At 36.7% G+C, this 23,479-nt stretch overlaps 2 protein-coding genes across 3 annotated transcripts in view; one reads left to right on the top strand and one right to left on the bottom strand.

Moving 5' to 3' along the window:
- The window catches only part of LOC147837707 (uncharacterized), an 838,558-nt gene that overhangs the window by 773,167 nt on the left and 41,912 nt on the right, over positions 1-23,479 (top strand). The window lies entirely within an intron of this gene.
- osbpl5 (oxysterol binding protein-like 5) overlaps positions 11,831-23,479 on the bottom strand; it is a 95,802-nt gene continuing 84,153 nt past the window's right edge. For both annotated transcript variants that reach the window (XM_087312366.1, XM_087312365.1), the window contains 3 exons: positions 21,788-21,902; positions 19,511-19,613; positions 11,831-16,147 (listed from right to left, as the gene is read on the bottom strand). In XM_087312366.1, coding sequence (XP_087168492.1) covers positions 16,012-16,147; positions 19,511-19,613; positions 21,788-21,902 — 354 coding nt within the window. In that variant the 3' untranslated portion in view covers positions 11,831-16,011. The remainder of the gene's footprint in view (positions 16,148-19,510; positions 19,614-21,787; positions 21,903-23,479) is intronic.

The following is a 23,479-nucleotide window of genomic DNA, read 5'->3' as shown; positions in this document are numbered from 1 at the left end:
CATTTCCGCCTGAACCTTCATCTCAAAAAATTGTAGAAAAAATTTAACTAAATCAATTACAAAGATTTCTATCCCAGGATGGTATCGCTGAGCCTTTTCAATCTGGCTTTAGGCCGGCTCATAGCACTGAATCCGCTTTATTAAGAGTTTTGAATGACATCTTTCTCGTCACTGATGCTGGTAATGATGTGGCCTTATTTTGCTGGAGTTATCCACAGCCTTCAATGCAATTACCCACTCTGTGTTATTATCTCGGCTATAGTCCTGGGTTGGGCTGAGGGGTACAGACAGGAAGTTTTTTGTCAAAATTGGAAACTTTTCTTCCTCCACGGCAGCGTAAACGTGTGGTCTTCCCCAAGGCTCGATTCTTGTACCTTCACTATTCTCTCTTCATATGCTCCCTCTAGCTTCTATTTAGAGAAAATATAGCCTGAACTTTCATCTTTATGCAGACGATACACAAATCTATTTGTTACTCAAAAAGGAAAGGAGTCCTCTGTTGTCAACTTCCTGTCACTGTGCCTGGAGGAGGTAAAAGCATGGCTTTCTTAGAACTGTTTATTTCTAAATGGGGAGAAAACAAAGCTTATTATATTTGGGCCCAATGATTTGTCGGACTGTAAATGCCCCAGGTTGGTCAATTTGGAGGAGTTCAGATCACCTTAGGTACGTAACCTGGGCATAACATTAGACCAGAACTTAAAATTTGATAACCATTTCTCAAAAGTGGTTGGAAATAGTTTCTACCAACTCTGCCTTCTCTCTAAAATTATTTCCTCTCTTTCTTCACACTCTCTAGAAATTGCCATACAGGCGCTTAGAACTTCCCGGTTGGACTATTGTAACTCTCTCTATTTTGGGCTGCCTAAGTCTCAGATTGCTCACCTACAGTTTTTCAAGATTTTTAACAAAAAGCCCGAAATATGCACATGTCACTCCTATTTTGAAGTCTCTTCATTGGCTACCGGTGATACAAAGAATCGAATATAAAATCCTTCTCTTTGTGTAGAAAGCCTTACGGTCTAGGCCCTCATTATTTATCCCAACTGATTGTTAATTACACTCCATCTTTTGCCATAGCAGGTCCTCGCCTCTGGAACGCCTTGCCATTACAACTAAAAAAGGCTTTGTCGCTGCCTATTCTTAAGTCTAAATTAAAGACTCATTTATTTTCTAGGTCTTTTGAAGCATAGGTCCTTCCCTTCAGGGGGTAGGGGGGGATGTTGGGAGTGGGGAGGGGGATCAAAACAGTCCTGTTCTTAATCTTGTTTAGTCTGGTCAACTGTGGTAGCATCTTTTAATTAAATTTCTATTTGATTTTTTTGCTCTTTTTTTCATTGTTACACTCTCTATGATCTTTCCTATTATGTGCCTATTGCTGTTACTGTTTTTAAGCTCATATCATTTGTTTATTTTTTTTCTGTAAAGCACTTTGTGCAGCCTTGTGGCAGTTGGAAACGTACTGTTTAAATAAATTGAACTTAAACTTGAACTTTTTGTGGTGTTAAAAATGTTTCATAGCTGGCGGGTAAAAAATGACCCAAAGGACAACCATTGTACCCTAAATCTGTAAAGCCTTCCTGAAAATATCAAAATAAAATAAAAAAATCTGACATCTAACATTGTTTTTTTTTTTAAGTAAATCAACAGTACGGTTAAATAAGGAAAACTAAGCTGTGAGAAAAAAGGGCAGTGAAATTGAGAAATCAAACAATCAAGTTCAAACTCACATCCCTTGCATAAGCAAGAGGGCTTAACAAGCCAGAACATGTGGACTACTACTCTAGATCTCCAACAACCTAATGGATATTTTTATTCATAGTTACTGACAGTGTAATTAATAGAAGTTTAGTTTATTAAGTCACTGACCAATTGTTTGGCGATTAGCTATTAGCTAATTCTTTAGTCAGGTCTACTAAATTATACAGTTGAAGTCAGAATTATTAACCCCCCTTTGATTTTTTTTTATTCTTTTTAAATATTTCCCAAATGATATTTAACAGAGCAAGGTAATGTTCACAGTATGTCTGATAATGTTTTTCTTCTGGAGAAAGTCTTATTTGTTTGATTTCGGCTAGAATAAAAACAGTTTTTCATTTTTTTAAAAACATTTTAAGGTCAAATTTAGGCAATATATTTAGTCAATAGTCTACAGAACAAACCATCGTTATACAATAACTTGACTTATGTTTAGAAATGCGTTGAAAAAAATCTTCTCTCTGTAAACAAAAATTGGGGGAAAAATAAACAGGGGGGCTAATAATTCAGAAGTGAGGCTAATAATTTTGACTTCAACTGTACCTTTCCTCTTAATGTGAATATTCTGTAGTGTCTGTACTTTTTATAAGTGGCGTCTAAAAAAATAAAGTGTTAGTTTGCCAGCATGATAATTGGGCATGTGGAATGTTTTTAATGAATATTTTAATTTTTAGTACACTTCATTTGACTGGTACATACTGTGTATGTGTATAGCAACAAATTGCAATATACTGTATGCCTCTCCTTACCTAATGTATGTGCAATCTCTTTCCACTAGGTACAATTCTTGTAAAGTCTTTGGGCCAAATGTGACCTTTTGTGTAATATAAATACAAATAAAAATGACACAACATCTAGAGACAAAGTGTAGTCTTTGAATCAAGGGTAAACTAGGAAGTATGGAGAATAAGGAACATGCAAACTCGAAACAGGAAAGTCTGCTGTACAGCTGACACTCAAAATGGAGACATTTCAGCTGTGAGTCAATAGTGCTGCTTAGTAAAGCCCATTGGCTTAACAGACCTAATTGATTGTAACTTGCCTTTATCTAGATCAGGGATGTCAAACTCAATTCTTGGAGGGGTGCAGCTCTGCAGAGTTTAGTTCCAGCTCTGCTTTTTTCAGACCTATTTGTAGGTATCAAACAATGTAAAGCACTCAATTAGTTTGATCAGGTGTGTTAAATTAGGGTTTGAACTAAACTGTGCAGAGCTGCAGCCCTCCAGGAACTGAGTTTGACAGATGGACATGCTAACTGGACTACAAGGCCTTTGAATGATCTGTTCTAACTGTGTAGTAGATTTAATTTAAGGCCAATTGGGCCAATTGTTCATATGTGGTCCATGCGAGTCTAAGAACAATTTCTTCAAGACACAAATTAAATGGTTCAAGAACATAACACAGATGCTTGCCAAAAGACATCAGAATTTTATAGTGTATAACTGGGAAAACTTTAACCGTGACAGAATTGTACTTGAACCAGGAAAGACTGTATGTTTAAGTTACTTGAATGAAAGTGTTCAGATTGCATCCAAGTTGACCATTCCATCAGAAACCAATGTTCTTTCAGTTAAAAGGGTGAAGTTTAATGCAACTGAATACCATTCTACTTTAATTAGTTGTGGTCAGGTAGACCTTGATCTGCCACTGTTTTATAAAAATCAAAGACATCATTGTCAGAAGTGAATGTGTGTTACTGGTCACATCACAGCTCACAACTGTTTGCTTTGATGAGCACCTTTTTGGACAAACTGGACAAACTTATTAGTCATTTGATGTGCAGTTGTCCTATGGTTTTGATCTTATTTTTCCATTCATAATCCCATACTGCAATTTTGTTCAAATGTGGCTGTCACTTATTCCTGTCTCTGAAATGTTAATGATTTTGTTTAATGCATTTAATATTTTTGTGCGACCACCTCATGAATTGACTGAGGTGGTCTATGAACAGTTGACTTCACATATGGCCATGTTTTTTAATAAATACAAGTTAGTTTTTACATCTGTCTAAAGACTTTTGATTGTAGGTTTGATAATGTAAGACATACACCATAGAACAGAATAAAAATAAATGTTACACTGATAGGAAAACTTACTTGATGACACTTGTAGAGTAATAACAACACTAGTGGGTGTTAAATGACCCTAAGTGTAAAACTTTGATAACTATAGTAAGTGTAACATTCTACACTGTTTGTGTATTTTATTCGCACATGATACTGTGTTCACCCCAGACGCGAAACTCGTGAATAAATCACAATTTTTTACACGTAAATAAAAGTTTTTCTCGCACATCAAATTCGCTTTATTCACACGTCAAAATCACTTCACAATAAATGTGGATTCATGTCATGGACAGGGATGTCTGCCTGGTGACTCAAGCTTCATTGCTAAATGGCTAAAGTGCATTTTATTGAGAAAATAATAATGTTTATGTGCTTTAGGAAAACTGAAAAACAGTGTAGATTTGTTTGGAGTCGTGCAGTCTGAGTCACTAGATCCTTTCTGAGGTGCACCCACCTCTGTGAGCTCATAAACGTATCTAGAAACTATACCTGGATGATGAAGCTTTCAGCGGTGCTTCCGACTGAGCCTTGCCCAGTTTGATCAACTGTTGTCAAGTGTCGGCGGGACACCAAAAACAGGCACTACGCCATTAGCACGCCCCTGCAAGAGCAAGCTCCTGATTGTTTAACGCAGCGTGAATGTGTTCAGATTTTCCAACTTGAGTGATTTGCAACTCGTGCCTCTTCATTCGCGTGAATCGCATCATTCACACCGACCTTACAGCACGTATTACGTTGCAGGAAGTCTATTCGCTTCTATGCATTGATCTAACATGTAGATCACTCGCGCATGATGCTTATTATTCCGCATCTGGTGTGAACGTAGCATTAGAGTGCCAATATTACACTGCAAATTTAGCACAACAAACTGTGTACTTTAAACACTTGATAGATTAAGACCATATATGATCTTCAGTAGTGTTAAAAATCAATACTTTAAGCGTTAAATTGACACTACTTCTTTTACTGTGTCATTTTTGAAATGATGTACTGTAATTTGGACACACTGGACTTCTTGACCTCTTTATGTTAAATAAGCATTCAGCAAATCTAACAAGGATGAATGTGTCTTAACGACAGTTCAGGGAAAGTCCCTTCACCAGCATGTGTACAACATTGTGTACTTAATTTGTACATGCATAGCAACATGAAGAAGACGACACAGACCACCTTGTGGAAAGTCACATTCCAAAAACGACAATTTCCAAATGTGTGACAGCACTGAAGACATTAATGGTGAACAAAGACTCTTTGCAACATGTCATTATGCTATTTCTAAAATCCCCTTTACACTCTCCAAATTCCATCAACAAGCCCTTCTTACTTGGAAAATGTGTTACTCTCTAACATTTTCTCCTCATATCCTCCTTTATCTGAAATAATGAAAATATAACATCTTTAAATAAACCTTTATTCTTTGTAAATTGGTTTGATAGAGATATTAATCATCTTTTAAAACTATAGAGAGGGGTCTGGCTGCAGACTCGATGCAGTGCAATCTGAGCTGCATCCAATGCTTTTTAATGCGCTCACCTAGCGCTCCCCTAACCCTACTTGTCACTGTGACATCACTCACTCCATTGAGTGCATTGAGTCTGACATTGCATCGCTGAGTGATGCAGTCTCAGCTTGCATCGTAAAGGCTGCATCCAGATACTATTGCAACTTTTTGACAGTTTCGGGAATATTCTTTCATATGAACAATTCATGTCTATCTACAATTTCATAATACTGTTTAAACAATTTAACTTATTTAATCTATCTCTGTTAAAATGATTCAATTGTATAAAAAAATCTTATTTGCTTAAATTTTCTGTGTTTTAAACTCAAGATTACATTTAGAAGGTATTGAGTTAACTGATAAAAAATATAATAACAAACACATTCAATAATATTTTTCAGAAGCAAAATAAACTTCTCTGAAACTCCTAGAGGCAAATTTTTCTGGATCTCTATCTTAGTTAATATTAATCAGAAAAAAAGCTTTCAAATACTCTATTAACAATACAATTAAAGAAATTCATTTTAAAATAGTACATACGATTTACTCAGTAAAATCCTTATTATCAAAGTACATTGATATGGAGGTCATCTGTCATTTCTGTAATGCAGATAAAGAGAGCCTATGTCGTTTATTTTTGAATGCAACGTTGTAAACAGTTTCTGGAAGGGTCTAGCAAAATACATTTTAAAAATGACAAAACTTTTTTTTTTGAAAACGTATGCCACAAAAGTCTTTTATATATTGTTAATCTCATTATTTTATAGGCAAAATTTTACATACACAAATAGAAATTTCTAAAGGTCATCTCCCACTGTAACAATTTTTGGTATTGATTTTGATTTCTAATGCACAATTGCTGAAAAGCAAAAAAATCTAAGATTTGTATAATTTATTATAATAGTGTTTTTGTATCATTATTTTACTGTTAATTCTTAACAGGGTGTGACGATCTGGCTTTTTCATACCCAGCGCCAAAATTAAGGAATGCATTAGCCATTACATTTACATTTACATTTAGTCATTTAGCAGACGCTTTTATCCAAAGCGACTTACAAATGAGGACAAGTAAGCAATTTACACAACTAAGAGCAACAATGAATAAGTGCTATAGGCAAGTTTCAGGTCTGTAAAGTCTAAGAAGGAAAGTATTAGTAGTATGAGTATTTTTTTTTATTTTTTTTTTATTTTTTTTTATTTTTGGGTACAGTTAGTGTGATATTCAGAGAGGCAATTGCAGATTAGGAAGTGAAGTGGAGACTAAATAGTTGGGTTATTAGTCGTTTCTTGAAAATAGCGAGTGACTGTTCTGATGCAGTTAGGGATTTCATTCCACCAACTGGGCAGATTAAGCGTGAGCGTTAGGAATGCTGTGTCTCTGGACTGTTTTAAGAAGCTTCTTAAGACTCACCTTTTTAGTAGTGTTTTAATGTATGATCTATTGTTATGTTACTTATTGTTTTATATTCCTATATTATTGTTTTTTATAGTTTTTTCCTTGTACGCTCTTTGAGCTTGAGAAAAGCGCATTACAAATAAAATTTATTATTATTATTTTTATTATTATTATTATTAAAATTATTGAAAGTAGAAATGCTGTAGAATACGCTTTGTGGATTTTATTTCTTTACTTTTTATAATGTGTTGTTGTATGTATGTTCCTGATGGTTTATGCAATAAAACACACACACACACACACACACACACACACACACACACACACACACACACAAACACACAAACACACACAAACACACACACACACACACACACACACACACACACACACACACACACACACGCACACACACACAAATGTTTGTTTTTGTGAAAAGTGGGGACATTACATAGGTTTCCATTCATTTTATACTGTCCAAACGGTATATTATATTGCCCTCAACCCACCTCTAAACCCAACCATCACAGGAGACTGTGTGCAGCTTTACTCTCTGGTTAAACTCATTCTGTAGGATTTATAAGCATTTTGGGAAATGAGGACGTCACCAATGTCCTTATATTTTACCTCCTTTTTTGTAATACCTGTGTCATACCCATGTCATTATACAGATATGTGTCCTGATATGTCACAAAAACACGTACACACACACACACACACTTGGGAATAGTGGCATGCCAAGAGCATCCAAAACAACACTAACAAATAAAGGTGTGACATAAACCTTAGATGAATGCCATCCCTTTGAGGGTCTTGACTTACAAATGTACTGTCAGAACACCCACACCGTGCTCTACTCACAATTAAATGTGGGTCACTTCCACTTAAAAAAAAAGTTAATTTGATAGGCACATTATCTTCAGACATCAAAACTTCTGTTCATAATTTGCTGTCCCAGAAAGCATATTACACAGCTGTAGGCTGGGGGAATTCTTTTGTGTGGAGTCCAGCACACATGTGACCTGATTAGAGGCTATGATTTGGATGGGTATCCGTCTTCCCCCACTTGTATCAGAGCACAAAGATCCAGTGTGTTCGCCCACTCATAGACATGCAGCCTGCAGGCTTTGGACCTTTTTGCAATTATTGTTGTCCCACTGAACTCCATCTACTGTGATGCCTAGACGTATGAACTGAAGATCACCATGGAATTAATCATGAATCACTGAATCAAAACAAGAAAACGCTGCCCAATTCGTTTCCTAGAGATTTGTAAACTTGACATGTAACATCATGAAAGCAAGGAATCACGCATGAGATGTTGAACTAAAATAGAACTTGTTTCCTAACCTACTGCTGTATTTTGACACTGAAAGTGGGATGCTGACTCATACACTTCTAAAAACCCCACCCAACCTCTGCCTGGAGGTAGTCATAGTTTTCTTTCAATTTTACCTACATACCCGCAGGTTGGTTGGCTTTTTTCTTTTTGTCCTTTGAACAAGTCACACGGCAGACAGCACGTAAAGCAGTTTTATCTTCTTTACTCAGGGAAATGGAGGAAGGAAGGGGATTTTTAGACTGCACACTCACACTTTTTAATTTACTAGTCCTGACAGGCCCTGGGATTTTCTGCTGTGACTACAAAAGAGAAAACTGCGGATGACTTCTGAAAAGAAAATCTTATACTTTTTACTCTGCACAAAACTCACAATGTAATGGTTTGTAGGTGACAGGCGAATGCTAGGATATTTTGGTGGATGTCAAGGCATTGCCAAGCAGTTGCTAAGGTGTTATTAAAAAAATATGTTACTTCTTTTCAGAAGTAGGCTAAATTTACAGCTCCACTAGAGTTAAACAGACTTTTAGCTTTAGCTTAGCACACATTCACATATTTAGAACATATTTGTTTTTGTGAACATGAAGTAATCACGTATTTCAGTGGTTCTCAAACTTTTTTCACCAAGTACCACCTCAGAAAAAAAATTGTCTCTCAAGTATCACCATAATGACCAGTATTGAAATACAGTAGCGTAATAGGCCTAACTAAGCAGCTATACAGTTCAAAAACATGGCAGATTAATTCTTCTTATTATAAATATTTATTGTTATCAGCCACTTCAAACATTATAAATAGTTTGAACATTAACACTGTACTGTGCTTACAGGTAAAAAATAAATAAATAAATAAATAAAGCGTCAATGTTTAAATCATAATAATGATAATAATAATAATGTGCTTTTAAAAGTTAATTGAAAAGGCACTGTTCTTAAAAATTAAAGTGAAAACTGCTGTACTTAAATCTAAAGTATTATCATATAGTAGCTTATTCATCAAACCTGGAAATGTTCCTTGGACCTCATAAACATAGGCTATATATAAACACTTTTTGATCAATTTTAAAATATACCTTGCATATGTATATAAATGATTTGTATATCTTTGAAATCTAAACATTAACTTGCAGTTAAAAATATGAATTGGATTTACATATTTCAATTAGAAATTAGATCTGCCTACTGCACGTTAAGAGTAGCCTATGTCTGTCAGAAAAGCGAGTGATTAAACTATACCTGTCAACATTGGGATAAAAAAATACAGGAAACGCTCCTAACAACTGTTACAGATATGGGGAGGAAATTAGCTTTAAATGATAGAATAAAAAACAAACATTTAAAATTTGAAAGTAAAACAAAAGGTTTAGCCTATTAAAATCAATTTACTGATCACACCTGTGTGATCATACGCATCAAAGGGGTTAACAGTGTGTTCAAGTGTGCGATTCCTCTGCATACCACTAGTAGGAAGCCTGCGTACCACTAGTGATACACGTACCACAATTTGAGAACTACTGACTTATTTAAAATATTTGGTAACTGCTCAACACAGTGATTTTGGATGCAACTAACATTATTTATTCATTCATTTTCTTGTCGGCTTAGTCCCTTTATTAATCAGGGGTCGCCACAGTGGAATGAACCACCAACTTATCCAGCAAGTTTTTTACTCAGCGGATGCCCTTCCAGCTGCAACCCATCTCTGGGAAACATCCACACACACATACACTACGGACAATTTAGCCTACCTAATTCACCTGTACCGCATGTCTTTGGACTGTGGGGAAAACCGGAGCACCCGGAGGAAACCCACACGAATGCAGGGAGAACATCAGAACTCCACACAGAAACATCAATTGAGCCGAGGTTCATACCAGCGACCAAGCAACCTTCTTGCTGTGAGGCGACAGCACTACCTACTGCGCCACTGCCTCGCCACTCAACTAACATTATACATTAAATGTTCAAATGCAGTGCCATCTAAAATCTTCTTGTAAAATGAACATTGTTTTTCAGCCTCCTAGGTTTATGTTCAGTGTTGGGGAAAGTTAATTTTGAGGTAATGCATTACAATATGGAGTTACTCTCTCTAAAAGTAACTAGCTGCATTATTTAGCTTTGCGTTACTTTTGTGTTACTTTTTAATACCTGGCTGAGGTCTGATCTCTCAGAACGTTTTTTTCTTTCTTTCTTTTTCTTTTTTTTTTTAATAGAGAAGCTCTGCAATCAACAACACACCGCACTGCATGTGTTTTAAAGCTGCAATCAGCTGGTCTGTTTATGAGCTGACAGGAGTGATCCGCTGATAAATCGACTGATCTTCAGTTTTAAAATGCTCCAGTGTCCCTGTACATGTAGTTGTACTCAGTAAATCGCATTGAGTTAGGTAAATTGATGACCTTTAAGGCTAATCAGTGTCATTTCTGTTAAGCATGTGAACACATTTGCACATCAGCTGTGTTTAGGAATGCACTCAAAAGTTAGCGGGAAGTGGACGTTTTTGAAATATCAGTATCGACTGGTACCAAATTCGAGTATCATGACAACACTAATCAACTCTGATCATTAGTTCTAGATGGTTTTTCTATTGGATTAAGGTCAGGTGACTGGCTACACAATTCTAGCAGCTTTATTTTCTTTTCTTAAACCAATTGAGAAATTGCATGACTGTTTAGGATCATTGTCTTGCTGAAAAGTTCACCCCGGTATCATCTACATCATCTGAAATGTAGGTGTTAGGACTGAAGCAGCTAATATGCATTTACACTGACGAGAGACGGGGTTGCTTTCTTATTACTGAGAGATTTCAGCTGCTGTCTGGGCTTTCCATGTGTTTTTACACCTTTTATTCATGTGTTTAATACCATGTCATTACATTTTATTACACAACTTCATTTTTGAACTAGGTTGTTTTCTTCGTGTGGTTTATTTATAAACTCATTTCAAAGGGACACGTGCTTATGATCAACACAACTGGCACTTCATTAGCTCTGTAATCTGCTCTATTAGATGATTACAGAAGCATTATAAATAACCAAAGTTTTTCACTTCGTCTTGAAGTTTACCCCCCTTCCCCCCCCCTACTTCCCACCCTTTTTTCCTATAGGGCGACACGCTGGCCTAGTGGATAGCACTATTGCTTCACAGCAAGAACACTGCTGGTCCAACCTCACATCAGTCCAGTTGACGTTTCTGTGTTTCTATGTTCTTCCCAAGTTTGAGTATGTTTCCCCCAGTTTCCCTGGTTTCCTCACACCATCCAAAAACATACAACATAGCCAATCAACTAAACCAAATTATAACCCAAGACAACCTTAGTTTACACTTCTCACATGGCGACAAGAAGGGGAGTTCTCGAGACCTACCAGAGCTCGAACTGCCCTCCTGCCTTTCTAACGGGAGGGAGCCCCGGGCTCGAGGAGGTTACAAGCCTAGGGCTCTCTACCGGGAGAGCATGCCAATTGCGCTCTATTGATTATAAGCTAAATGTGAACTATTAAAGTATGTATGGATTACTTTGGTCATTAAGAACAGTGTTAAAAAGAATAGAAGTCTTTAAAAGCAACATTCCCCTCTCGTTTCTCATAAAGCAATGTATTAATACTCCTTTATTGCCAGTACTTTTTCCCATCTGTCAATCTCCAACATGTCTCTGGATACATATCCAATGAAGATATTTTTATTAATGCCAGCAAAGTGAACAGTATTGGCATGGTTTATGAGAGATCCTTATAGCATATGTGAATGTGGCAAAGATGACAATGCAACATGTTGAAATGTAAGTTTTACTGTGGTGCTGTAATTGCAACAATCATTCACAAACAGTGAGGCATTGACATCTCATTCATTTCAGTTGTCAGACAAGTTGACATTGTACTGAGTGCTGTGTAAAAAAAAAAGGAACACAAGTAAAAATTAAATTTCAATGGGTTGAACTGTGGCTCAAGAGTGCAAGCATCATTAAAGCAAAACAAACCAAATACTCCAATATGAATCCTGAATTGGAAGTTTTGTACTTTGACCTTAATAGTTCCCAGCTAAAGGGACACTCAAATTTTCACAACAACAAACAAACAAACAAAAAAAAAAAGCCTTAGGAAGAGGAAGTACAGCAGAGAAAATAAGTATTGAACCAGACATGTTTTTTTTTTTCCTGAAAATAACATTTCTAAGGGAGCTGTTGACATTGAATTGAACTGGTAAAAATCCAAACAATGGCAAAAATACAAACAATACAAACAATCTGAAAGATGAGTTATGTGTCATGCCAATGAAATGACACAAGGAGAAAAAACTGAAATACTGAAACATAGTTATTACTTTATATAAAAGGCCTTTTTTTTTTGGTGATGGCAGCTTAAAGACTCCTCTCATCAGGAGAATGAAGTCACTTGATCTTCAAGGTTCTGTGGGTCTTGTCTATCAAATCTGATCTTTATATTTTATTCTCTATTGGATTCAAGTCAGGTGATTGGCTGGGCCATTCTACAGCCCGATTTTCTTTCCCTGAAAGCATTTGAGTGCTGTATTTTGTATCATTGGCTGTTTCTCAATATGTGTTTTTCAGGGATCTCGTGTTCTTGATCATCATCAACGGCTCAGTTCAGTTGCAAAACTCAAGACCGCAAGAACTGAGGACACGTAAAAGTTCCTTGATGTGTTCTTGATATCGAGGACACAGCGATGCAGACTTGAGCAACGAACTCGCTTTAGAAGTCCCAGAAGTCATTGCAACTGGAGGTGGGAAGCGCAGCATATTTATAACTTATTTACCTCAGGGGGTTCCTTAAATGAGACACTGAAATTAAACGTTAACATGAAAATCTTAATAAAGGCATGAACACATTAGGGGTGTTTATTTGCTAAAATTCGAATTACAATTAGTTTTATTTGTATAGCGCAACGTATATTTGTAAGGTCTTTATGCATAGCATATATTGTGAAAAGGGAAAAAAAAACAATAAATTGCTTTATGTATGCTGTAATGTTTCAAATAATTTTACGTTAAAAACGTGTGGAGGTCATGTTAACATCAGGAAGAATGCAGCATTTCATTTCTCACAGGACGCGTTTTGTGTTCTCGCAGTCTCCCGAGTTCGTCTTTCAAAGGTGACCTGGCAAAAAGGCAAGTCCATTGGAATTGAGAAACAGCTTCTGTCTTACTGAAATGTCCACCCTGGTTTCATCTTCATCATCCTGCTAATGCAGATGTTGGACTGAAACATCGAATATTTATTTAAAATGACAAAGGGTGGGATGGTTGCTGAAAAACTAATGCGAGATTTCAGCTGCTGTCTGGGATTTCCCTGCCTTCCTTTCATCATGTGTTCACTACTTTTCCTATGACGACAATTTTAAACCATTAATAATAGAGTGCAACGGTGATGTTTACGAGCGTAGAGAAGTAAACCGCAAAGATGACAGACCTACACACAAGGGCACTAAGCAGTTCCAGCAATAGGGTGCAACAGTCCTAAAATGCACCCTTTGTAGTTTTATTAAATTTTTATGTTTTTTTTGCTGTTTAATCTTATTGGAATCTTTACATTTTTTGTGATTTTTTTTTTTATGAATTCACACACACACAAAAATAATAATAATAATATAAACCAAAAATAATAAAAATCTTTACCTGACTTGACTGCTCCATGGTTGGGGTTGTTAGACAAATTTGTGTAGATGTTATAATTATGTTAAAATTTTATTTGTTAGACCCTCACCATACAAAATATGATAGAAAACAATGTTATGTGTATAGTTTTTACTTCAATGTATTGAGGCTATACGCAGCTGCTTACTTTGCTTATAGGGTAAATCCGCCACTGCTCGCACGTGGACAGGGGATGTTCACGCGCATGCTGAAGTGATCTAGCGTAAGAAAACAGGTCCTCGTAAGCTCGCTGTAAACCCTTGTGCGCGCAAATTATCATCTGTGTGCACAATGGATGCTCTCGTGAGCGAGGTTATGCCTCACAGCAGTTCTTTTACTTGCTTGCTGGCTCTTCTCTTTGATCGCGCAAATCTTTTTGGATTTTTGTCAGCCTTGGGGCGGGACTTGGTTTAATTGTTATCTCTAACTTTTATTGGTTACCCTCTCTTTCCAGACGTTAGCTAGGATTTGATGAATAGGTTCCTCGCGTGTAGGTCTGTGATCTGGCGGTTTAAGCCCTGCTCACATCCGAGACAAATTTGGAAAATCCAAAAAGATTCCTAAAATCCTGGGCTAAAATCTGTGACCTTTGATTATGGGTTTGACATGTTCACAGATAGCTGCTTGATGCTCGTTGCAATCAGATTTTTCTTCCGATGAAGTTCTGGCAGTGTCAGAAGATTTCAGACACTTTCCTGCAGTGTGACAACAGCTGCGATGAGCATCAACCCAAGAACCAATAGGAGCTCTAGATATGATGATGCAATCCATGCAGCAATTCCTAGTTTTATTATTGAGACACGCCACATGCAAAATTGGCGCTACAGATTCTTTACGTTTTCTGTGAGGAATCATTTTAGAATGCAGAATAGTGAAAGTGTCACAGGTGGATGACTTCAAACTCCGGGAGCACTTCTTGCGTGTTTGGCACCGGTTCACTGTCATTCACTCTGACTTTATGAAAGCTGAGATCTTACAGTGTGACATGGGAGCCATGTTTGTTAAGCCTAACATGCTACGATCATTTAGGATTTTAAAAAAATCTCAGTGTGAGTTGGCCTTAACTTCTCCTCGCGCGTAAATATCACAAGTGTGCTTGATTATTTTTGCCATAGAATTGCCGTCATATTTTTCCCAGCGTCATTTTATTTTATTAGGCATCTTAGTACTTAATTTGTAAACTAATTACTTTATTTTACTTAAATTATTTGGATGTTACTGACATCTGTAGAAAATTTCAAGTCAACAGCACCTTTAGAGATTTTCTGTGGATTTTCAGTGGAAAATGGTGACATGTTTAACACTTATTTTCCCCGCTGTAAATTGGTGCTCAACTACTCTTGCTCCCGGAAAACCTGAATGAACGTGTTCTTAAAAACAGTATGTTTATATATAAAACAAATCAAGTGAAATGATCAAATAAATACATTCTTAATTTCAAATGTTCTCGAACAAATATATACACTTTCCACTAGCCAGTCATGCCTTCGTTAGCAAACACATCTCGCTTCACCCGAGCAACACAAATGACCTGGAACTTCCCAGAAGGCCTCACGTGTCCCTATTGTGAATTTCTTCCCCAATGCCCAACAAACAGTCACGAATATGAATATCTCAGTCTTATGGCTGATTGTTCATTCTTTTACTGTAGTGCCACCGCCGAATCTATTCTACATCTACACTATACGCTTTTGGTGTCAGAGCATCGTTCTCCTTTGTGTGGTGTACAATCAAGTTTGTAAACATTTACTCTTCTTTGTTATTGTTCTGTACAGAAACACTATTTTGGTAAAAAAAAAAAAATCATAAGATGAGCAAATTTGTGTGAGCCAAAAAATAAAAACAGAAAGCAAATTGCACTGGCGGACTTAACTGATCTCTCAGTTCATTTTTCCCCTTTTTGGCATCAGTATTAAGGCCCGGTGTATAAATGGAAGAGGAGTTTGTGAGTAAAGCACACACACAGACAGACACACAAACCCATTCCAATGCATTCAAAAAGAAAAAAAAAGATGACCCCTATTGCAAAGAAAGGGAAGTACGTAGGAAAGTGTGAACGCGTCAATTATTGAGAGTGGCAGTACATCGGTCTACATCCACTCTGAAATGATTATCTGTCATATTAATTAAAACAAGAGTCTCTTTCTCCCTAGTTGAAGTGCTTAGTGCTTGATGGTGCGGTTGCTACAGCTGGTAGCAACATCACGGGTGGGGCATTCGAGGGGCTGTGTGACGGTGATCGTTTGGCTGTGTTTATTGCTAGGCAACGATTGCTAGGCGATGGTTGCTAGGTGACAGCATCTCAAGTGAAGACGTGGTTGATGAGTAGCTGGAAGAGCAACAGCATGCAGAGGATAAGAAAGTGGCGTCCGCTCAAGGACTTGCTCTCCTCTGCTGTCTTGTGCCTTGCTATCTGACGACCCAGTGCACTCAGGTTTCTGAAGACGAAAGTAAGATAACAGAAATTAGTATAAGAGCAAAAACACAAGTGAATTGAAAAACACTAGCAAATTGAGAAAACGCCTCAATCGTTTTGATAATGCACTGAAATCGTAACAACACATACAAATAGAAAAATGTGCTGCAAATAACGCAGATCACAAATGTATCAAGTGACCCTAAAAATTGCCGAAAATGGCTGCTTCCTGTTTAGAGTCTGCGGTGTTGTTGGAGAACTGAGAGGTTTGTTTTTGGTCTGAAATTTTCTCAAGTTCTAAAATAAATTCGACATCACGTTGTGTCAATCACATTTACACACTGAGGGCCAAATCATACACCCTAGTGCAATAAGGGGCAAGATGTGTTTGGCGCAATTTGTTCCCATTTTTAGACCAAAGCAAGCCTAATTTTTACATGTAGCACCACGTTGTTCAAACAGCAAATCCATTTGCGCTACTTTGTGGACTCATTGGTGTGCTGGTCTAAAATAGAGGTGTGTTAAGGTGTATTGTTGGTGCGTTGCTATTTTGAAGAACTGAAATAAACCATGTCATTGACCAACTAAAAGCAGGTATAAAGTCCAGTGCAGAGTGTGTTAATTATGTGCCTATGCAGATCCAAACACTTAAACATTGCTAAATACACACAGGATGTACAGCAATGCACAAATATCTTTACAAATGAAAAAAATTAAAGGATTAAAATGATTTAGGACAAAAATATTTTTTTTCTACATAAAAAAACACTGCCTCTATACTTTTTTCAGTTTATTCATGACAATTTGCATTTGTTAAATGTTATCATTTTTCATAGTAGTATTGTTTATTATAAGCATACTTATATTTCTTTTAATAAAAACAAGTTGGCTCCGGATTCTCCCACAGTCCAAAGACATGCGGTACAGGTAAATTGGGTAGGCTAAATTGTCCGTAGTGTATGAGCGTGACTGAATGTGTGTGGATATTTCCCAGAAATGGGTTGTGGCTGGAAGGGCACCCGCTGCGTAAAAACATACTAGATGAGTTGGCGTTTCATTCCGCTGTGGCGACCCCGGATTAATAAAGGGACTAAGCTGACAAGGAAATGAATGAATGAAAAAAAAGTTAAGATTTGTCCGCCTGTTGGACATATGCATCACTATATGAGGCTAAAGAATAGGACAAGTGTTGGGATATAACTCAGTTTCTGTACCAAATTTCGTTATTATTGTTCATTTGTTCGTTTGCTGGAAATCAGAACTGAATTTAGAAATAGTTTTGAAACAACTCTTTGCTCTTAACAAACTAAATTAAATATGTGGGCTGATGGATGTCTTTAGTGGAGTGCGTAAAACACCATTTCCTTATGCTCGAAAGTAAAGGAGTAAAGAGTAAAAGTAAAGATAAAGTAAAGATGCCTAATGGGGCTAGTTCTTTATCTTCGTGCTGCAGATGGTCTGTTTAACGGTTTTCTTGCTAGTGAAACATTCAGTTTTTCCTCTTACAAAGTCCACCATGTAAAAAATCAAAGCACCGCAGCACGACCCAACTGACTCTTAAAGAGAATGTGAGATGAGACTCTTTAATGCTCGTTATGCTCAAATCACCCATAACTCATCCTAGAAAGATCCAAGCGCAAAGTCTAAAGCGCATGGTGCAAAAACATTAAGGGTGTGTCTGAATCCACTTTTGCTATTTTACAACGGAAAAATATAGTTTGCGCCGTGGCGCATGGTCTAACAGGGTTGTGCTCCTTTTCCTAATGAGTTATGAGAGTGATTTAAGGATAAACTAATCAGAGTTTCATCTCCTATTCCCTTTAAGAGTCAGTTGTGTCGCATCATGTCACATTTGCTATTTACATGGCAGACTCTCTTAGTGGAAAAATGAATGCTTTACTAGCGAGAAAACAGTTAAACAGACCATCTGCAGTGCGAGGGTAAAGAATGAGCCTCCTTCAATTGGTCTCTACTTTCTAGTTCTCTTTCTTTCTAAAGAAACGCACTTCACTGAAGACATCCAAGAGCCTGCATATTTAATTTTGCTTGTTACGCACAATGATTTGTTACAAAGCTATTTCTAAATTCAGTTTTAATTTCCAGCCATTGAATACATGAACAATAATAACGAAGCGTGGTCAAAAAAATTTTTATATCTAAAACACACGTCCTATTCTTATGCCCCATATGGTCCAAAACCTGACAGGTGGACAAATCTAAGCTTGTTTTTAATTAAACAAATACAAATATGCATTTAATAAATACTACTACTGCTAATAATAATAATAATAATGACATTATACAAAAGCAAGTTGTCATAAATAAACTGAAAAAAGATGTATCCCCCCGAGATCAAGAAGGCATATAGGTAGTGGTTTTTATGTTTATGTAGAAAGTAATAATTTTTGTAATATTTTAATCCTCTAATTCTATTTCATTTGTAAATATATTTGCGTATTACTGTACATTCTGTGTGTATTAAGCAATGGGTAAGCGTTTAAGGCGAATAAAAATGGAAACCGGAGTACCCGGAGGATACCCATGCCAAGACGGGGAGACAGGGCAAACGCCACATAGAAATGGAGGTTGTCCAATTGTTACTGAGATGCATTGTGGGATTGATTGGTTTTAGACAACACTATAAAGGACTGCTCACTCAAATAGTGCACTATTTACAGGCATAAAAAGCAATTTTGGATACACCCTTTATCGGATGCAGCTGGGTTTGTCACTTGGGGTCTCCCGACACATTTCTGTTTTTATTGTCACTATTTGTTGTGCATTTCTGTGCATCTGCATGTGTTGTCAGTCAGGTAAAGGTGCATTCTTAATTTGTTAGTGTATTGAATGTTTTCACAATATTGTGATCCTGCGTTTTACAGGCACCAGCATTTTAAATCTTTAAAAGTTTTTAATATTTAGATTTTTCAAAATGTTTGTACGTTTATAAAGCTCTATTTTGTATTATATCAGTTTTGTGTCATTTTGCATGCGATTTGGTGTTCCTAATGCAGTAGTCAGGAAAGTAATTATGACATTGTACTCATCTGGTTGCCGTTATCAGTTTCACAAATTTTTAAAGTCATGTTAACACTATCATCGAGTAATTCTTTTATTATTTGAGCAACCTGGAATGCAAATCAAATATTTGTGTTTATCTACTATTCACTGCACTTTAAGTTTTTTCAACTATGACGACTTCTGCTGCTCAGATACTATAAGGGTCCATTCTATTTGTATGTGCTTTCATAACTTGCAGTGCATTTGAGCTCGCTCTCTCAGCCACCAGAGACTGGAGAAATAAGTAGTGAGTATTGAATAGCAGAGCAACGCATAGCCATTGTAATGCAATAATTCTGAATCGAGTCTGTGCAGGTTTACTTGCCTTTGTATGTCTTGCTGTGTTTTCTGTATAGCTGCTACCGAGGCCTCTATGAGAGCGATGTCCTTCACTTCTTTACTGCATCTGGCACACTGGTTCATAAAGCCTGTGGAATTCAAAGTGAGACATATGTAAACAAATTATTATATTGATTTTATTTTATACAACAGTTCTATCTGGTTCTTGAATCTGATTGGCTGAGAGCTGTGCAATATTTTGCAATTTCAGAACTCGTACAGCCTCTTCACTCTAGTGTATTACTACGCCCAAAATTCAGCGTAAAACTACAAACTACTGCTGATCAAATCATTAAAAACCTGGTGACATTTTAAGTCGATCTCTCTATTTTGTATGTTGTAGTGCTGTATTTATACCATAGTGATTGTAGTGTATGAAGTGTGAGATGGGCCTCACATATCAGGAATATATATATTTTGTGTAGGCCACTCTTTGTATAACCCTGAGTAACTTTTTGGTTGGCCATCTGTTTGTTTCTAATGAGTCTCCTATTTTGGTTACTGCAGACTAGTTCAGTAAAAAGAAAGAACAAAGAAATGCCCGCATGTGTTTAGCGTTTTTTTTTTCTTGCAAACATAACAGTAATCTTGGAGCATTTGCATTTTGCTTTAGCTTTTTCAGGGATAATTTTTGTGGTCTTCTGATTGCAACAGAGAAATACTGGGAAATCTCTAGACTACAGGGTCTAATAATTTAGACCTTACAATGCTTTTTCAAAAAATGTATAACTGCTTTTATTCTAGCCAAAATAAAACAGATAAGACTTTCTCCAGAATAAAAAATATTATCACGCATACTGTGAAAATTTCCTTGCTCTGTTAAACATTAATTGGTAAATATTAAACAAAAAAAAATTAGGGGGGGGGGGGGGGGTTGGGGGGTTGGGCTAATAATTCTTACTTCAACTGTACGTGGGTGTCAAAGACATAAGAGGATTTCAAGCATCAACATTTGTTTAATTTTTCCAATACATTAGAATGTGTCCTGTTTAGAAGTAGAAAAATACCCAACTATCATACATTTTTACCATGACACACTCACTAAAATGACTTTCATTGAATGACGCATCAAAAAACAAAATATATAATAATGATGGGATTTGTAAATATTTTGGCTATTTTTCAAACCACTAGGTTTTAACAGTTTGTAAGCAATAATTATTTTGTTAAATTGTAACATATATCTGTTGGGTTGAATGACATTGGGGCAGCATGGTGTTTGAGTCCCAGCTGTGCCAGTTGGCATTTATGTGTGGAGTTTGCATGTTCTCCCAGTGATGGTGTGGGTTTCCACCGGGTGTTCAGGTTTCCCCACAGTCAAAAGATATGCACTATAGGTGAATTGACTAAGCTAAATTGGCCGTTGTCAACATGTAAATACAAGTGTGTATGGGTGTAAAACATATGCTGGAATAGTTGGCGGTTTATTAATCCGCTGTGTCGACCCCTGATAAATATAGGACTAAGCTGAAGGAAAATGAATGAATGAATGAATGAATGAATGAATGAATGAATGAATGACATTATTTCACCCAAATCTTCACATTTGTAAACATTCGATGTAGGCAACAAAATGAGATCATGAATGGGAAAATTTGATTTAAATATATAAATTTAATATTAATTGTACTTATTTTAAAATGGTTTTATTCAATTATTTTGGACAGTTGCTTCCTAATAAATATATATATTTTTCTTTAAAATGATTCTAAAGAAGGAATTAGCTATTTGCTTTACTTCAGTCAAAATGCAAGCATATATGTGGACTTATTTTGGAATAAATCATTTGAATTTATTTCCGTTTTATTTGGAGCAGATTTTTATTCCCAAGCAGCTAGTGATCGAATGATTATAAGAGAAATGACTAGGAATAAGAAATGGCAGAAAACGGTCAAACTACTTCCTCTACAAAGAAGTGTGGAAAATAGTATTATAAGTAGAAAAATATCAGTTTGCCACATCAAGGAAGAAAACGAGCTGTTTTTATTGTCTAAAAATGAATGGAATTGAATGAGAGAGAAAGTCATATGCGAAGAATAAGGTCAATAAGTGCAGCTAGAGTATATTATAAAGTGTAGTGGATCTTGTGGATCTGAGATGCCATTTGATCAAGTGAATACTTTTGAAAATCTGATTAGTCATGTTTTGTAGTATTTGTAACAGTCAGGCTTACAGACTATTTAAATGGCCTGAAGAACTGTTTATTCTGCTCTTAACTATCAGAAAACATACACTTCTGTTTGCTTATGGATTGATGACTTGCCTTCATTATCGGATGACTCATGGTTGGGTTCTGGTGTGGTGCTGCTGCTCTCTGTGTTCTGACTGCAGCTGGACGGCTGACTGCTGGACTTCCTGTGTTTGCCATTCACCCGCACCTGACAAACACACACACACACACTTATGTAAACCAAACACACCCTAACGGCGATCAAGATAGCCAAACACATGCTTAAAGGGACAGTTCACCCAAAACATGAATGCTTTACTAGTTCCAAAACTGTTTGAAAATTATTTTGAAAAATGCTAAACAACTGTAACTATTGACTTCCATTGTGATTGCTTTTGTCTATTATGGCAGTAAAGGTTACAGGTCTCTAACATTTTTTCTAAATATTTTATTATTATTTATTTTATATTCAACAGAAAAAAAGACTAATAAAAGTTTGGATCGATCTATCCATCAATCTATTCATTCATCCATCAACTCTAACCATTAATTCATCAGCTCCATGCATCCATCAACTCCATCCATTCATCCATTAACTCCAACCATCAACTTCATCAACTCCATCCATCAATCCATCAACTCCACCCATCCATCTACTTCAGTCCATCCATCCATCCATCCATCCATCCATCAACTCCATCCATCAACTTCATCAACTCCATCCATCAATCCATCAACTCCACCCATCCATCTACTTCAATCCATCAACTCCATCCATCCATCCATCCATCCATCAACTCCATCTATCCATCCATCAACTCCATTAATCCAGCAATCCATTCATCAACTCCATGCATTAATCAACTCCATCCATCCATCCATCCATCCATCCATCAACTCCATCTATCCAGCAATCCATTCATCAACTCCATGCATTAATCAACTCCATCCATCCATCCATCCATCCATCCATCAACTCCATCTATCCAGCAATCCATTCATCAACTCCATGCATTAATCAACTCCATCCATCCATCCATCCATCCATCCATCCATCCATCCATCCATCAATCAACTCCAACCATTAACTTCATCTCCATCCATCCATCCATCCATCCATCTATTCATCAACTTCATCCACCAATCCATCAACTCCATGCATCCATCAAGTCTATTCATCCATCCATACATCCATTTATCCATCCATCAACTTTATGCATTCATCAACTCCATCCATCCATCCATCAATCCGTCCATCCATACATCCATTTATCCATCCATCAACTTTATGCATTCATCAACTCCATCCATCCATCCATCAATCCATCCATCCATCCATCAACTCCAACAATCCATTCATCAACTCCATCCATCCATCAACTCCATCCATCCATGCATCAAATCCATCAATTAATCAACTCCATCAATCAACTCCAACCATCAACTTCATCCACTCCATCCATCCATTCATCAAGTTCATACACCAATCCATTAACTCCATGCATCCATCAACTCCATCCATCCATGCATCAAATTTGTCAATTCATCAACTCCATTCATTCATCCATCCATCAACTCCAGCCATTAACTTCATCATCTCCATGCAACCATCTACTTCATCATCTCCATTCATCCATCTATTCATCAACTTCATCCTCCAATCCATCAACTTCATGCATCCATTAACTCCATCCATCCATCCATCCATCCATTAACTCCATCCACCAATCTATCAACTCCATGCATCCATCTTCTCCATCCGTCAATCAACTCAATCCATCCATC

This window comes from Danio rerio, chromosome 25, assembly GCF_052040795.2.
Source record: "Danio rerio strain M-AB ecotype USA chromosome 25, GRCz13ab, whole genome shotgun sequence".
Taxonomy (NCBI): domain Eukaryota; kingdom Metazoa; phylum Chordata; class Actinopteri; order Cypriniformes; family Danionidae; genus Danio; species Danio rerio.
This window is presented reverse-complemented; position numbering and strand designations above follow the sequence as displayed.